This window comes from Aquarana catesbeiana, linkage group LG13 (genome assembly GCF_042186555.1).
Source record: "Aquarana catesbeiana isolate 2022-GZ linkage group LG13, ASM4218655v1, whole genome shotgun sequence".
NCBI lineage: Eukaryota > Metazoa > Chordata > Amphibia > Anura > Ranidae > Aquarana > Aquarana catesbeiana.
The window spans coordinates 65,719,865-65,738,084 of record NC_133336.1 but is presented as its reverse complement, the minus strand read 5'-3'; the positions used below and the strand labels follow the sequence as shown (position 1 = coordinate 65,738,084).

Genomic DNA, 18,220 nt, shown 5'->3' with positions numbered 1-18,220 from the left:
GAAAACTGCTGCCAATCCCCCTACAGATTGGACTTGGTGTACAGAATGTGAACTGTCTCCCAGTACTCCAGCTCACCTGCGCCTCTACCGAAGCAGTGAACACACTACACTGGGAGAGCCTGCATATAGCCAGGAAAGGTTCATTTTCCCGCTAATATGCCTGACTGTTAAAGGGGAACTTTACTCTACCTAGCCAAAATGACATTTTAAATCCTAATTGCTTTCCCTTTATGAAAATAAAAAAATACCCACTTACTAGTCCTTGTAGTTCAGCATGGTCTACTTGTTCCACAGTTCTACTTCTGTATATGAGCTAATATGCATAAAATTACTTGTACAGTGTATGCAGGTTCTCATGCAGTTAGTGCAGGTGATTGTTGGCTCTGTGTAACAGTATATTCAAGTAAAACTGTAGGTTGGTTAGTTCATTTTTGTCGGAACATCCGTAGTGTTATCCTCTCCAGCTTGACGTTGTTAAACCTTTGGATTTTTTTTATAAAGTAAATGCTGTAAACTAATTTACTAGTGGGAAATTAACATCCTGCACTCTCGTGCCTCAGATCGGCTCCAATTCCTGCAACTCCACACTTCAGGTGAGCCCCAATTGATGCACCTTTACACCTCAGATCACTGTCCCCCCCTGATTGGGGTTTTCTCAATCGTGGTGAAATCCCTTTCTTAAATTGGTAGTGGCAACTAAGCGAGTCATCTTCCTCCAGATGGTGGACAGGGTTAGCAGGACTGTGATTTGGCTTTAGCAGTGGCCAAGGTAGTCCTTCTCCTGGAAACCCCCCACCCCCCTAGCATAACTGCACCCAATCTCTTCCCCATCACAAAAGCTGACGATCGCAGCTACAGCAAAGTTAGAGAACCAAACAATGTTTCCCATCTTTTACGATGTGTGGGGGACACAGTGCCTCCCCATCAGTGCAGGTGCGGTGTGGGGAATTCTGAAATTGTAATGTAATAAAGAGCCATTCACGACGAAACATATGTCGGAGAGGAGGATCTGTCATTTCCGGGTCTTTATTTGTTACCCCTCACCAGGCTTTGCGACTTCGGAGCAAGAAGTGGAACGCACGCTACCCCCAGGGATCAGTTGACTCACACAAGCTGTTTACACCTAGTGCCAGGCTGTATTTTACAATATTAAAAATTACTACACTGAGACTTTCATCCGTGTCTCCTGTGGAGTGATTTTTTACATTCTAACTCTGAGTGGCCATTGGAGTGGATTTATGCCATTAGTGGAACCAATCTGGTGCTCCCAAAGCGTTTCTTGACCGTCCTGTAAAAAGGGGTCAAACAGCTCTGGTGAGTGGCCATCCTTATATTGAGCACTCGTGGTGGAAGATCTAGAAGTTTTAACTCGGAGTATTCCATTTTGGTGTTGGGATTCATTCACTTATGGAGTTTTTTTATGAACATGTATAGCGTCTTTTTCTTTTATAATTTTATACTGTAATGCATTAGTGTCTCACGGACACTTCCCTGCGCTGAGTGCTGGTAAAAGAGGCTTTGCATGCTGGGGGTTGCCTAATCCTGTCCTAAATGGTCTACAAAATATGCAGTCTGACCAAATTTGTTATTTCTTGTGTTCTTGAGTGCTCAGGCCTAGAGTATTCAGAATTGGGAACCAATAGGTTTAAGTGGAAAGGAACATGTGGTTTCTGTTCAAATAAAAGCTTTTTATACTATACGTGGAAACTTGTGGCTGAAGATTTTTTTTTTTTTTTCCTCCCTACAGGTTTAAAAGAATTGAGAAACAATGGGGGCGTTTTTAGACAAGCCAAAGATGGAAAAGCATAATGCCCAGGGGCATGGTAATGCACTGCGTTATGGGCTTAGTAGCATGCAAGGTTGGCGGGTTGAGATGGAAGATGCACATACGGCTGTAATTGGTTTGCCAAATGGACTTGATGGGTGGTCGTTCTTTGCTGTATATGATGGTCATGCTGGTTCCCAGGTTGCCAAATACTGCTGTGAGCATTTGCTGGACCACATCACAAGCAACCAGGATTTCAAAGGGACTGATGGACAGCCGTCTGTGGAAAGTGTAAAAAATGGAATCAGAACAGGTTTTCTCCAAATTGATGAACATATGAGAGTCATTTCTGAGAAGAAACATGGTGCCGATAGAAGCGGGTCTACAGCCGTGGGTGTTATGATTTCCCCTCATCACATTTATTTTATCAACTGTGGCGACTCAAGAGGATTACTTTGTAGAAGCAAGAAAGTTCATTTCTTTACACAGGATCACAAACCAAGCAATCCACTTGAAAAAGAGCGTATACAAAATGCTGGTGGATCTGTGATGATTCAGCGTGTAAATGGATCACTTGCAGTTTCAAGGGCTCTAGGTGACTTTGATTACAAATGTGTTCACGGAAAAGGCCCCACAGAGCAGCTTGTATCGCCAGAGCCTGAAGTTTATGAAATTGAGCGGTCAGAAGAGGATGACCAGTTTATAATTCTGGCCTGTGATGGTATTTGGGATGTCATGGGAAATGAGGAGCTGTGCGACTTTGTAAGGTCCAGACTAGAAGTTACCGATGACCTTGAAAAAGTTTGTAATGAAATTGTAGACACCTGTCTATACAAGGTACAGTACATTTTGTCTAGATTATAAATGGTTTTTCTAGTACATTGGCTTGAAAGGCTAAGTTCACCTTTTTTTCTAAATTACAGCTCCCCAATATAGCATTAATGTACTACTTTTGCAGAAATAACAAAGCTTTCCATTTATTCTACACATTCGCCTCACTGTCCTCATAGCTGATTAAAAAACGTCTCCATTACTTCTGCCTTACTTCCTGGACGGTCTATAGGTCAAGACACAGGAAGGAGTTGACCAGCTGACCTCATAAGCACACGCTCTGCATCTAGCTTCCTACCTACCACTCACCTCCAGGTGCACCCTTCTTTTTTTTTTTTTTTTTTTAAATGAAATGCAATCATGATTAGCTATGAGGACAGTGAGGTGAGTGTGTAGAATAAATAGAAAGCTGTTTTTTTTTCTGCAAAAGTAGTACATTAATGCTATATTGGTACATAGGGGAGCTGAAATTTAGAAAAAAAAGTGAACGGGATATTTTTATTTGTCAAAATGTTCATCTTCCCATTGGGGAGATAATACTCTTCACTTGTGGACACAAGTAGTAGAAGAAATCTCTCCAGAGGGGGATGCCCTTTTAGTCTTTTGTCACCAGAACAGGTGTCCCCATTGACAATGTTTTCTCTCTTCCTGTTCTGGTGACACCTCAAAACTTTGAATTTGTCTTCACTTTCAGTCCTATGAAAATAGCCACCTCAAAAAAAAAAAAAACCCTGACCAACATTCTAAACCCTTACTGCTCTGCTAAAAAGAAGAGGTTTGGATCCACTTTATCTTTTCTTTAAGGAGAAAGCATAATGGGTGACATTTATCAAGCAAATTAACACAATTCGTTCCAAATCCGATTGTCTCCTTCAGTTTGACAGGTTTATAGTCCTGTGCATCTGTATTCCTGGGCAGCTAAGTGTGACCATTGCAAAGTTCAAAGTCAAATGTATTAATGAAGAGAAGACAAATTAACACTCTAAATACACCTAATTAAGTGGTTAGGGTTCATTCAGTCACAAGTGTGACTCAGTCAAGTTAGGAATTTATGACTCGGGCTCTCACTTTGTAATTCGGTGATAAATATTACCCTAGTGCTCCCCCAACATATTTGCAGTGAGTACCTATTGAGTTTTCAGCTTATTTTGCAAGCATGCGCTTCGAAAGTTTTATTAACTATAAGGGATTAGTCATTAGATATCTTGCTGGTTCGGTGCAACCACCTCAGTTGAGATAAGATACTAACTACATAGTGTGCTGACTCAGACTTGCATTGTGAGGAGGAGCAGTAAAACACCACCATGTAGCACTGCAAAGGTGGAAGCAAGGTCTGCATATGTAATGAAAAAAATAATGTACTCTGTGTTGTCTGGTGTAAGCCACCACTCCATTCAGGACCTCTGGGACCTGTGGCTCCATCTTATATGGTGTCACCACATGAACTAACCCACCCCCCATGCATCTTCAGTACAGGGAAGATTATTAAGGTGCATGTGCAGTGCTACAGATATTTTTCTGGAGCATGCACAATGAGGCTGAGATTGCCAGATGTTTCCTGCAAATGTGAGACACAACTATCCCAAAAGGATTTGGGTGTGGGGGGGTTCATTCTCACCTAACTGAGAAAGTAGAAAGTGTGGCTCTGCATCTCATACAAAAAGCACGTGAACCCCCCTGGTTTTTAATGTCCAATGGTAGCATCAGGGTAGGAAAATAAAAATTAGGCCAAGTGACAGAGGGCAAAGATTCACTTTAATATAGCCCACGTTTGTGGGATTAGCCACTCCAGGCACCCTGAGACGAAGCTGTGAAGTGGAGAACAGTCCTTGCTAATAGGAGGAACCCCACACCCTGGATTTATGAACTGTGTGTTCAGCTTTTATTTTAAACTTGCCCAAATAATATTGTAATGGGATATGTAGTCAAATCTACAATTCCCCCCCCCCCCCCAATGTTTGGACTTGCAAGGTGCAGTCAGAATATGATATGGAACATGGTGTCTGGTGTCTCCCCCTAAGCCCGGGTTCAAACTACAATGGGCTACTGATCGCACAGGAGCGCTGTGCGTCCCTGTTCCCCATTTCAGGGACGATTCTATGCCTGAATTCGGCCCTGAAAACGGAGCCAAAGACGCACAGCGTTTTTGTGCAGTGCGCTCCGCAGCTGCCCCGGAGATATGTGAACCGGCTCCATAGGGAGCCGGTCACATTCTCCTGCTATGCAAATTAGATGTGCGGAAACGCACATCTAATTCGCATAGGTGTGAACCCGGGCTAAAAGTTTTTTGGGGAGGGTGAGCAATGGGACCTACTTGCAAGCTTTTGCAGGTGTGATAATTTGAGAAAGGGGATTCAAATATTTCCCCTATGAGGGTTTGACAGTTGATGGGGCGGGGATACATTTGTACTTTTCCCTCAAGCCCCTAAAAGTGCAAAGCAATAGCTTACCACTCCTCATTGAACTAAACTATAAAAATTTGCCAGTAGCAGCCAGGAAATGGCTGTAGGCAGTATTGCTGGGAACCAGGACCAGAAAAGGCAACCAATCATGTTTTCCATAAACTCTTGAAAAGTACAAATGTACAGTCCAGTGCATTTCACTTCACTTCAGCCCCAGAGGGTTTTACCCCCTTAATAATGACCTGGTTTATTTATTTATTTTTTTTTGATACAGCACTGCTTTACTTTGACAACTGTGTGGCCGTGTGACGCTGTACCCAAATGATATATGTCCTTTTTTGTTTGTGCTATAAACAAAAAGCGATAATTTTGAAGAAAAAAATTTTTTTTTTTACTTTCTGCTATAATACATATCCAATAAAACAAAATTAAAAAAACAATTTTCTTTATCAATTTAGGCCAATATGTATTCAGCTACATATTTTTGGTAAAAAAAAAAAAAAAATCCCAATAAGCATATATTGATTTGTTTGCGCAAAAGTTATAGCATCTGCAAACGACGGGATATTTTTATAAAAAAAAAAAAAAATATATATATATATATATATATATATATATATATATATATATATATATATATATATATATTTTCTAGTGATGGCGGCTATCATTGTGGCAGACAAATCGGACACCTAACTGACACTTTTTTGGGGGACCAGTGACACTAATACAGTGATCAGTGTTAAAAATATGCATGGTTACTGTACTAATGACCCTGGCAGGGAAGGGGTTAACATCGACAATCAAAAGGGTTAAATGTGTCCCTAGAGGGTGCTTGCTAACTGTGTGGCGGTTGCTCTGACCAGGTGAAGACAGAGATCCGTGTTCCTGCTTAGCAAGATCTCCATCTTCTCGCCTGTCAGAACAGTGATCTGTTTTGCCTCTCCCAGGAATGATCGCTGGTGGCCGGTGGACATCGGGTCCGCCAGACCTGCTGATTGGTATCCCCTGTGTCCAATCGGCACGCGATCATGCCTCCCCGCTGCGCATGCACGCTTCCCAGTGGCTATTGCTTGATATGACATACAGGTACATCATCTTGTGCAATAGAGCCGACCTGCCGCAGTACAGCTGTGTGGTAGGCGGTCGGCAAGTGGTTAATCAGATTTAAATGAAGACCAAGCCTATGATAGATAAACGTGTAAGTACGGATTGCCTTCAGTGAAAACTGCATGCTAAAACAACCAGTATGTTGAGATGTAGGGAACTGAAGTTCTATGCAGTTCTCAACTTTTTATAGGAAAAGTTTGACACTTTTGTAGAATTTCAGCTGCGAGTACTAAATCTACTAATTATTTTGTCTTGCCATTTTCAAAGGATGTGCTCTGCTCAATTTTTTTTTTTTTTTTCTTGGTGCATGCTTTCAATTTCCTGGGTTTGTGACTGCTTTAATGCGCCAGTTGATTTTTAGCGGCAGCAATATTTTAGTAGAACGGACCAAGAGCTCATTTTATGTTGTGTGTTTTTAGTAGTAGTTGAAGTAGACCAATACATTTATAGCCACATCTAATGCTTACTCAATCTGTTAATTGTTTACTTTTTAAAATGTCTGTTCACAGTATTCTGGTATAAAGGATGTTTAAACAATTATTATTTATTTTTTTTTCTAGGGAAGCCGAGACAACATGAGTGTCGTGGTGATCTGTTTTCCAAGCGCTCCAAAAGTGTCACCAGAGGCAGTGAAGAGAGAAGCGGAATTGGACAAATACCTGGAAAGCAGAGTAGAAGGTGGATCATTTAACCAAAATAAGTAACCTATTGCATAGTGTTTTTGCTTCTGTTTTTATGCCTTCAAGTGCCATTTTAAATGTGGAGTTCAAAGGGGGACTGTCTATTTGGTATGATCTTTGTCTCCTGACAATGTTAAATCACATATCACTATGTAATTTCTACCTAAGGAATTAAAGGCTAGCTAGTTAGTAGCACATGCTGATCTGCAATCATGTCAGGGTAGTTAGGCCAAAGACATTTTTATAGACACTATTGTAACAAAGTTTGAACAGAATATTCACAGCTGTATTGTGATCTTCAGTATGATTAATAATCATTTTGGTATAGTATAAATATGGCGTGAGATTCCTTATGTTGTGTTTTAATAACCAAACCTTTTTTTGAATAATGTCTCCTACTTTTAAGCAATCTCTATTCATTTCAATAGAGACTTAAAATTCCAACCTTATCAGACAACTATTTTTAGCACTTAGAGCTGAGAAGTTATACTGCATAGTTTTTTCTTTGTTTTTTTTTTTTTGTTTTTTTTTCCTGGGGCGCCAGTGTTCAGATTTCCCCACCTGAATTTGCAGTTCTTCCAACTGCCTCAGATGGTTACAAAGCCAAACCATGCATACCTGAGGTGCGTTTTTCATAATGTATAATAGACAAGTAAAGGCCAGACACATTAAAGCTGGCCGTATTCTACTGGACCAGCTGAATTTTACTGTATGTGCTCCACCGTTTGAGTCGATTGTTTACTTGACTTCTGTGAAGGGATATTTTGGAAACTTTTCTGTCGGTCTGCAGCCTGATCTGATCAGTGTATTCTGATAGCAGCTGGTGCAGCAGGCCTCCATCCACCTCAGTTGTGTGGATGGTGGATTTTGTTTTTGTGTTTTTTTTTTTCTACAGCCGGCTGACTGAACAAACAAAAACTCATGATATAGCCAACTTAAGTAAGATTACCTTCACAACAAATCAGCTTGGTTGTGGAGCAGTATTTCTCACATTTGGGTATTGTCCATTAATTTAGAATAGGCTAATGTAACAAAAATCCTGCCACTGCTTTCATTGTTTGCCACTCGAAATAAATGAATTGCAAAGCAGTGCAGTGTATTTTGCAAAATGCATTTTAGTTCAATGCTTAATTGTGAATGGGCTGAACTTCAGGCAAATATTACCACTGGAGTTTGAGTGACAACAGAGTGGCAGGTGATTCAACACATGGCCCACCTGAAATGAACTTTTTTTTTGTAGAGATGACCTTTGATACAGTATCTCTCAAAAGTAAGTACACCCTTCACATTTTTCTAGATATTTTATTATATCTTTTCATGTGAAAACACTGAATAAATTACACTTTGCTACAATGTAAAGTAGTGTACAGCTTGTATAATGGTGTAAATTTGCTGTCCCCTCAAAATAACTCAACACGGCCATTAATGTCTAAACAGCTGGCAACAAAAGTGAGTACACCCCTAAGTGAAAATTGTCCAAATTGGACCCAAAGTGTTAATATTTTGTGTGGCCACCATTATTTCCCAGCACTGCCTTAAGCTACTTTGGCATGGAGTTAACCAGAGCTTCACAGGTTGCCACTGGAGTCCTCTTCCACTCCTCCATGACAATATCACAGAGCTGGTGGATGTTGGAGACCTTGCGCTCCTCCATCTACCGTTTGAGGATGCCCCACAGATTCTCAATAGGGTTTAGATCTGGAGACATGCTTGGTCAGTCCATCACATTTACCCTCAGCTTCTTTAGCAGGGCAGTGGTCGTCTTGGAGCTGTGTTTGGGGTCATTATGTTTTAACACTTCCCTGCTACCCACTCTGAAGGGAGGGGATCATGCTCTGCTTCAGTATGTCACCGTACATGTTGGCATTCATGGTTCCCTCAATGAACTGTAGCTCCCCAGTGCCGGCAGCACTCGTGCATCCCTAGACAATAACACTCCCACCACCATGCTTGACTGAGCAAGACACACTTGTCTTTGTACTCCACACCTGGTTGCTGCCGCCACACATGCTTGACATCATCTCAACCAAATAAGTTTATCTTGGTCTCATCAGACCACAGGACATGGTTCCAGTAATCCATGTCCTTAGTCTGCTTGTCTTCAGCAAACTATTTGCGGGCTTTCTTGTGCATCTTTTTTAGAAGAGGCTTCCTTTTGAGACTACTGCCATGCAGACCAATTTGATGCGGTGTATGGTCTGAGCACTGGCAGGTTGACCCCCAGCACTTCATCCTTTGCAGCAATGCTGGCAGCACTCATACGTCTATTTCCCAAAGTCAACCTCTGGATATGATGCTGAGCGTGTATACTCAACTTCTTTGGTTGACCATGATGAAGGCCTGTTCTTAGTAGAACCTGTCCTGTTAAATCGCTTTATGGTCACTGTGTTGCAGCTCAGTTTCAGGGTCTTGGCAATCTTCTTATAGTCTAGGCCATCTTTATGTAGAGCAACAATTCTTTTTTTCAGATCCTCAGAGTTCTTTGCCATGAGGTGCCATGTTGAACTTCCAGTGACCAGTATGAGTGTGAGAGTGATAACGCCTAATTTAACACACCTGGTCCCCATTCCCATCCGGAGACCTTGTAACTCTGAGTCACATGACACCGGGGAGGCTAATTGGGCCCAATTTTGGACATTTTCACTTAGGGGTGTACTCACTTTTGTTGCCAGCTGTTTAGACATTAATGGCTGTGTGTTGAGTTATTTTGAAGGGACAGCAAATTTACACTGTTATACAAGCTGTACACTCACTACACTCACTACTTTATAATTGCAGCAAAGTGTAATTTCTTCAGGGTTGGCACATGGAAAGATAAAATATTTAGAAAAATGTGAGGGGTGTACTCACTCTTGAGAGATACTGTATATCATGGTGGAAAACACTGTTTTTCACTGTTACTGTCTTAAACAAATCGGTGTTTACATAAATCTTTTTCTCATCTAAAGTGATTGTCATGAATGCTATTAATTTAGAAATACATTTTTTGACTTTGGAACTGATTGAGAATAGTTTTACTGGTAGATGACTAATTTATAATCCAACATGTACTGTTGCTTCTGGCTGGAAGACTATGGAAATAAGGGTAAATAAGGGGAAAGATCAGCACTTAAAGACAGTAGGGATCCAAAAGTCCCCCCCCCCAGCTAAACCTGCTGTGTCTTGGGTGCTGGCTTGCTGTCCCGTGAGGGGAAAAAACACATTTTCAAAACTGACTTATGTAGACTTCCATATGTACCCCTCCTTATTATTTTTTCATTTTTTTATTATTTTTTTTAGCTGCTTGCTTCTGAGCAGTTGTCCTTCACTACTTGTTAGTGCCCAGAACAAGCATATACATAACCTAACATGAGAGGTCTTTTTTTTCGGATTCAGTAACTTGGTAAGAAAGGATCAGGATGACGACCCTGGAGTCAAGCACTTTAAAAAACATGTTGGAGTGGCAATTCTCATTGTCCTAATAGGCTCCTTTTAAGGGTTACTGTGCACAGGATTTTTGAATCTCTAAGCTTTAAAATAATGATTAGTTTTGCACATAGAGGTAATCGCTACAACTGGTAATTCAGCTAGTGAAGTTCCTTTGCCGCTTGGGACATGTTGGTACACCGCATACAAACTTTGTAGATCATTGATCCTTAAAATGCTGCTGTGTTCTGTCAATGTTTTCAGTTGGTGTATCTAAACCCCAAAACAAAAATATAATCTATTGCAGTTTTTTTTCTTCTACTTGGTGATCCTGCAAAAAACAAATTTCCTGTCCCTGGGTTACTACACTTTTACACCACTTTATCTGTGCAGGGGCCTAAGGCTTGTCTCTAGGTTGCTTATCTGATTTTGGATTACAAATATGTCTTCCTCTCTTTATCACTGTTAACATGGGGGTTGGGTGAGTTGGTTTACAGAAGATGGCTTGGACAGAAGCCAACTAGGTTTGTGCTTTCAGTTCAATTTACAGGAAGTGACGATTTTTTTCTGGCAAGATCACAGGTCTTTACTGAACTTGCTGAATATGTTCTTTAGCCTGAAAAATGAAAACTAATGCAACCACCACAACTAAGGACTGGTTAGCTGTAATATATGCTCTTGTTCTTGGGGGATTTAGATGTCCTTTAATGAAAGTAAGTAAAACCTGCACACAGACATTACATGATGCTGTAAGCTCTATGGGTAAGTTTAGCTTTGGTCATTGCAGTGCTCGGTTAAGTATATAAAGGATAATTCCAGCTATAAAATACTTGCCTGCCTTGAAGCACGATGTTCTGGGCTCCCCTTTGTGGCCTGTCTTGTGACTATTGCAGTGCCACTGGTCACATGGCTTTTATTAAAGGGGCTGGCATACTCTGGCAGAAATTGCGAATTAGTGCTGTACCCGCTGACCATCTCTGTTCTGGCAGAAACAATCTGAACAGTTTTTACATTGTTTATATACCTGCTATGTGGAAAGAAATGGAGAACAGTTTCTCTTTCAGAAACTGAGTATTTCCCAGTTGCAAGTATTTTTTGTGTGTTTAAGGGATCACGTCTATCGCCATTAATATCACTCGTATGCTTATGCCGCGTACACACGCTCAGAATTTCTGACAACAAATGTTTGATGAGAGCTTGTTGTCGGAAATTCTGATTGTGTGTAGGCTCCATCGAACATTTGGAGCTGGAGCTCAAATTTTCCAACAACAAAATCCGTTGTCGGAAATTCCGAGCGTGTGTAGACAATTTACCGTGTGTATGCAAGACAAGTTTGAGCCAACATCCGTCGGAAGAAATCCAGGATTTTGTTGTCAGAATGTCCCAGCGTGTGTACGCAGCGTTAGAGTTCATGTCCTTTTTAAAGGGCAAGTCTGCAGAGGCTCAAATATTCATCTCCTGAAATATTCTACCAGGTTTTACAGTTTTGCACTTTTCTACCTTGGTTTGGCGTTCAGTTTTTCCCAATATATCCTCCATATTTAAAAAGTACTCCCATTTGGAAATATTGAGACCCTCTGTATAACCCACGGGAGCCCTGAGAAAAATAAAGTTAATGACTGAGTCAACTCTGATACATGTGCTAATCCTGAATTATTTTTTAGGTCGATGGTGTCCTTTAAAATGGCATTAAACCCAAAAGTAAACATTTATTACAGCTTACCAATTCCTAGATGTGTTGGCTGCATTTGTTTTTTTTCTTTTTTTAGGCTTTCCTTTATTTTCATCTCTTCACCCAGAGTAGGGGGCACTCTAATACAGGAGTTGTTACTGGCCAGATCACTAGGTGAAAAAAGACTAAAAAAAAAACCAAATGCAGCCACCACATCTAAGGATTGGTAAGCTGCAATATATTAAATTTTTTGTTTTAAGCCTGCTTTTAATCTAAAATTGATACCTGGGTCAAGACAATTGGCTGAAATTGCAACTCTTTGAGTCTGGTAAAAGTATGACAATGAACATGCCACGTAGTGGAAACGCTACTGCTGCTGCCCTTGGCAGGCCAGGGAATAAGAACATGGGTTACATCTAGATTTTATAAAATGAGGAGAGGGATATGGAGGCTGCCATTGCTGGCTGCCTTCCATAAATGCAGTTTGCCTGGTTGTTGGTACTCTTAGAGTTAAGTCGGCCATAGATGATTCGAACCTCGGCTGGTTCAGCAGGGACCGACTGAGATTCAAACTATCTTTGGGCAGCCTGATTGTACCCAAGTTGATCCATCGATCGACTTTGGTACAAGCAGCATGTCAGATTTTTACATTTGATTTTTGCCAGAGGCTATAGCCACTAGCAGTAATCGCTGTGTTTTCCTGGCAGAGAAGACTCCATGCACCTCCCTGCCAGGAGAACACAATAGCTCTGCTATTAATAGGGGAATCTAGTGATTTTCCTGTAACCGCTGCAAATCGCATCATCTATGGCCAGCATTTGTGACCGGGGACAAGCATACAAGAAAGTATTCAGATCTAGTTAGAATACTTTATCTGAGTCAGTGACACAAAGCTATTCAAGCTATTAAATTAGTCAAGACACCACACAATAGAAGAAATTGGTGTTGTCAGTCAACAATCTAAAAAAATTTAATCTGATTATGTATCTTGGTTGTTGCCTTAACCCCTTCCCGCCGACCGTACGCACATCTGCGTACTCGGCTTTCCAGGGTTATACCGGGATGATGCCCGCAGCTGCAGGCATCATCCTGGTACCGTTGTTTCGAGCCGGCGATCGGCCAACCATATATAACAACCGATGTGGCTAAAAGCCGCTCAGCTGTTATACCGGAGGAGCGGAAGGGGACATCCCCCCCCCCCCCTCCCGCCGCTCTTACCGGGCCTCCTGTGCGATCGGGAAGCCCGGTGTCCAATCGGCGCCTTCAGCGGCTGGGGGCGGGCTGGAACGAAGCTGTGGGCGGTTTCGTTCCAGCCTTCTCAATGTAAACGTGGAAGCGACGTCATGACGTCAATTCCCGTTTACTCGGCTGCCAATGGCGCCGGTTTTAAAAAAATATTCAGTGTTCAGAATCGCCGTTTTTGGCGATCTGAATACTGTGAAGTGCAAAGGAGGGATCGGGGGTCTTTTAGACCCCCGATCCCTCCATAAAGAGTACCTGTCACCACCTATTACTGTCACAAGGGATGTTTACATTCTTTGTGACAGCAATAAAATTTAAAAAAAAAAAAAAAAGTTTTTTTTAAACAATTTACAAGTATAAAAAAAAAAAAATTAAAAAAAAATTTTTTTTTTTTAAAGCGCCCGTGTCCCCGCGAGCTCGCGCAGCGAAGAAAACGCATACGGAAGTCGCACCCGCATATGTAAACGGTGTTCAAATCACACATGTGAGATATCGCCGCGATCGTCAGAGCGAGAGCAATAATTCTAGCCCTAGACCTCCTCTGTAACTCAAACCTGGTAACCGTAAAAAAAATTTAAAGCGTCGCCTATGGAAATTCATAGGTACCGTAGTTGTCGCCATTCCACGAGTGCGTGCAATTATAAAGGGTGACATGTTTGGTATCCATTTACTCGGCGTAACATCTCACATTATACAAAAAAATTGGGGTATCTTTACTGTTTGGATTTTTTAAAATTCATGAAAGTGTCACTTTTCCAAAAATTTGCGTTTAAAACACCTCTGCACAAATACCGTGTGATAAAAAATATTGCAACAATCTCCATTTTTATTCTCTAGATTCTCTGCTAAAAAATATATATGTTTGGGAACTCTAAGTAATTTTCTAGCAAAAAATACGGATTTTAACTTGTAAACACCACATTTCAAAAATAGGCTTAGTCATAAAAGGGTTAAAGCGCATTTCCACTTTTGCAGTCAACTTTGAGAAAACACTTTTGTGTTCCCATTAGCGCAGCATGACTAAAAGATTTTCATAATAATGCTTAACTTTTTTTTAGATTTTTCTCAGGTGTCATGGCTGACTGCAAAGTTTTCTGAACAGTGTCAGTATCCCAAGTCTGTCCTAAGTGACATACAACTCAAGCCTAGCCTCTAAAGCATGGTACACGCTTTTGGTCTGTGTTACTGGTATCTGTTGATCGGAAGCTGCTTACCGGGGGGGGGATTATACAATTGATAATCTGTCTGCACCGTGCAGATAATGTTTCTGTAAACACAGCTTTCCTATCCCCTCATAACAAAAAGAACTAAGTAGAATTTTTGATTGCTGGTCGTTCTAGAATGGTGCATGTAAAATGGGTAAGATATGCTATGTAAATGGAGACTTGTACCAAATCCAAAGTAGGTGTTATCCTGACTTGGCTGCAAAAGCAGCAGTACACTTTAATTCTTGACACTTTTTTAATTTTGACATTGAATTACTTAGTGATGTTTATAAGTAATGGAAAAAAAAAGGAAGAATGGTGGTTAATGACTTTTGTTTTCCACTATTACCTTCCTTTGCCACTTTCAGAGGTCCTTTTTAGTGTGAGTTCATAACATGACAAATTTGCAACACATGGCTAGTATTGGACATGTCTACAAGTATGTTTGCTAAATAAACGCCTTTTTTCTATACTGCTTTTCACAGAAACTGACACGTTTGCACACTACTAATGGCACTACATTTTTACAAACATGTTGATGTATGGATGAACTTATAGGTAATATATCATACTGTATGTTGTCCATTAAAAGAAGCTAAATCACTTTAGTATGATTGTTAAATGGAAAGAAAAATCCAAACCTTTGCTAAGCAGGCAATTTTGCGCAGTTTACTTCCTGGGCCAGGTCACATTAAAATGTGTTTTTTTTTTTTGTTTGTTTGTTTTTTGTTTTTTTTTCCAATCAGCCGTGCGCAATTAATCTTGAATTCTTGCTACAGCAGTCCTCCAAATTAATATAGCTAGTTGAGACCCACATTCCATTTTCCTACTTTGTGCTTTCAGCGAAATGTAAAGTTGACTTTTTGTAAATAAAATTCGATAAAAAAAGAAAAATTTGAGAACAAAAATACAGCAGCCTCTCAAGCGCCTTCTGTCATTGCAAACTCCTGGGCCTTCTGACAGACAAAGCTTTGGCACCTTCTAACTGTGAAGCTTGCCTGTGCCTTTTTGCCTTATGCTGTCCATCATAGTGATGGGCCAGTAGGAATGTGTGTGTGTGTGTGTGTTGACTGTCATGTGTGACAGAAACGTTTGAAAGGCTGTTGCATGCGTTTCAATGATCTAGTGTGTATATATACTGTATATATCATTTCTAGCAAATGCATGAGGATTTCCACACAAGTTATATCCATAAAATAGTGCTGCGTTTTGGCTGGTGGTGTGTTATAAGGAATTCAAAATTTGTGAGATTTTCAAGTGTTACATTTCTGTTCCATTTAAAATCCAAACCTATGCAATTTTTTTTTTTTTTTTTTTTTTTTTTGAAGAGAAAATTTAAATATATAACGGATTCAGTTTAGTGACTTGAATCCACAGGCAAGCTGCATTTAAGATGGCAAAGTCTTTTAAAGTCCTTTTTGATGATTTTTATATCTGGAAATTTGCAGTAGCAGCGGTTTCATTTTGTTTTATATGGATCGCATTGTTTTGCAAATGCGTGCTTAGGACTAGGTTTGTGAGCACCAGCTAGCAGGCTAACTTTATTTTGCTAGTGTGTGTTCAACCAATTTAAGTCTTTCAGATTTTTTTTTTTTATACATATACAAACATTGAAGGCCCCTTCAGACCTATGTGTTGTGACAATGCTCATTAATGCAAATTGTGTGGTACAGTGCAATAGTATTCATGTATGAAAGCACACAATTACAGTAGTTGGCAATGTGCATGCCTTTTAATTGTGGTGTACGGTTAAAAAAAGGTGTGTGTGTTTGTTTTTTTGTTTTGTTTTTTTCAATTTAAGGTGAATGTTAACTCCTGTTATAACATGTAGTAACACACCAATGGTTTGAGGGAGGCCTTAAAAGTTTATACAGTTTACAATCCCACCACCACACATGTTTCATGAGTAAAATAGCATGGATTTTATTTTTACTTGGCATGGCTATTTTTTTTGTGGTGCTGTCTGCCATTGCTTATTCCATATCATAGTCTATCTTTCCTTGTGCTAATTATCTTCATTCCATTGGAGAAACCTCTTGACTAAAAGGTAGAAACCTAGAAAGTTCTGTGTAATTTTAAGAGGAGAATCAAATAAAAAGTGGACTGGCTCAGTGAAGTAGTTTTAAGTGCTTTCCTCAAACTTACTGCCACTCCATTTGATTGTATACACATACATTGGAGACCTGCCATGGACCTTCTGTTTAGCATTCTGTTCTCTACCCTGGAGCTCCATTGTCGGTATCGGCATGACCTATATGTCGCTTGCAATCCAGCAAGGTGCCAAGTCAAGCTAAACAAAGTAATAGTGTTCATAGGTAATTCCACAGTGTTCATAGGACATACAGTTTATATCAAAGATGGGCCTAAATAGAAGTTCATCTGAAATATTGCAGCATTGTTTGGTATAAGAGTTGGTACGTTCATTGTGTATAACAGACAATGTTACAGTTGACAAACTTGAAGATTAAAAGTGTGGCATTAGAGGCAATAGTATAGACACACAATGCAGTATTTAACTTTTATTCCCCACACATGACTGTTCAGAATGGCTTTTTTATTTTGACCTAGTCAAGCTAATGCCTCCCTCTGAATTAGTCTTGGCTAAAATGTTTTGAGTGTAAAAAATTTTCAATGCAAGTATGGCTGTTAGCCCTTACACTGTAAGAATAATCATTAATGATGAAAGGTAGGTGGCAGTTATGACAATTTTTATTTGGAATTCTTATTTTAATTGTACTCTGTAAAATGCAGATTGTATCCTTAGCTTACTTCACTAATGTAATTGTCTGGTGGAGACTTATGTGATTTGTAATCCACTTTAAGGATGTAAATTGTCTAGATGAGATTTATTTTTATTTTTGTTTAGCTTAATCTCGGCAAGAAAACCTTGTAGACTTGATTTAGATGTTATAATTCTACAATAAAATAATTTGGCAAACCAAATCTGAGATCTTTGCATTTTATTCAAAAACAAACACCACTAAGTTAATGTGTAAAATCTAGGCATGTTTTGGTGTGCTTATTGGGTACGATTTTCAAATATTTAGGTGTGCGTTGTCTGAATTCTAAATTCTTTAGAAGTAGAATGGTATGCAACACAAATTCAAACCTTTTTGAAGCATTTTATTGTGGTAAAGTGAATGCTTTCAATTCTAACATACACACTCTTGAATTTGTACAAATTAAATTGTGATTTGTAATGTGATTTCAAAATATACTTTGTTTTTTTTTTTTTTTTTTTTTTTTTGAAACATTCCATTGTGCTTGCTAAAATATTGGTGAAGCTATACACTGTTGGCTGAATTTGAATAGCACTTACAAAACAAGTACTTCTAATTCCTAGAGATCATAAAGAAGCAGGGTGAAGATGGTGTGCCAGACTTAGTCCATGTGATGCGTACATTAGCCACTGAGACCATCCCTAACCTCCCACCTGGGGGTGAATTGGCAAGCAAGTGAGTTAATGAGTGTTTTGTGACCCATTTTTATTGCAATAGTAGTAATTATGCCACATAAAAAAATTAAAAAAAAAAAAAAAACCGCTCTTGGATTTTTGAGTTTCCAAAAATCCGTGTTCCATGGCATTGATAGTGCTGGGCTGAACGTTGTGTTTTTTTTTTTTTTTTTTTTGGCAACTCATTTCTGAGCCATTCCCTTCTCTTGTGGGTCCATTAGCCTTTTGACCAGGGGTTTCATACTGATTAAAATTATGCCAAATAGTTTTTCTCTTTACTGAGGAGGCTGACTGTTGATTATAGGACTCCTGCCCCTCTAAGCAAAGTTGTGAAACTTTTTTTATTTTTTTTTTTGTGGCATTTGTATGTAGCATGTGTTGTGCATATTGGTTTGCCTGTTTATTCTTTTAAGCTTGTTTTTAAATTTGAGGTTTCTCCAGCTAATGAATCTTG

General features: G+C 39.7%; 1 protein-coding gene across 3 annotated transcripts in view; it reads left to right on the top strand.

The window, feature by feature from the left end:
* Positions 1–18,220, top strand: part of PPM1A (protein phosphatase, Mg2+/Mn2+ dependent 1A) — a 76,491-nt gene that overhangs the window by 47,957 nt on the left and 10,314 nt on the right. For all 3 annotated transcript variants that reach the window (XM_073610546.1, XM_073610545.1, XM_073610547.1), the window contains exons 2-4: positions 1,748–2,602; positions 6,669–6,786; positions 17,656–17,767. In XM_073610546.1, coding sequence (XP_073466647.1) covers positions 1,769–2,602; positions 6,669–6,786; positions 17,656–17,767 — 1,064 coding nt within the window. In that variant the 5' untranslated portion in view covers positions 1,748–1,768. The remainder of the gene's footprint in view (positions 1–1,747; positions 2,603–6,668; positions 6,787–17,655; positions 17,768–18,220) is intronic.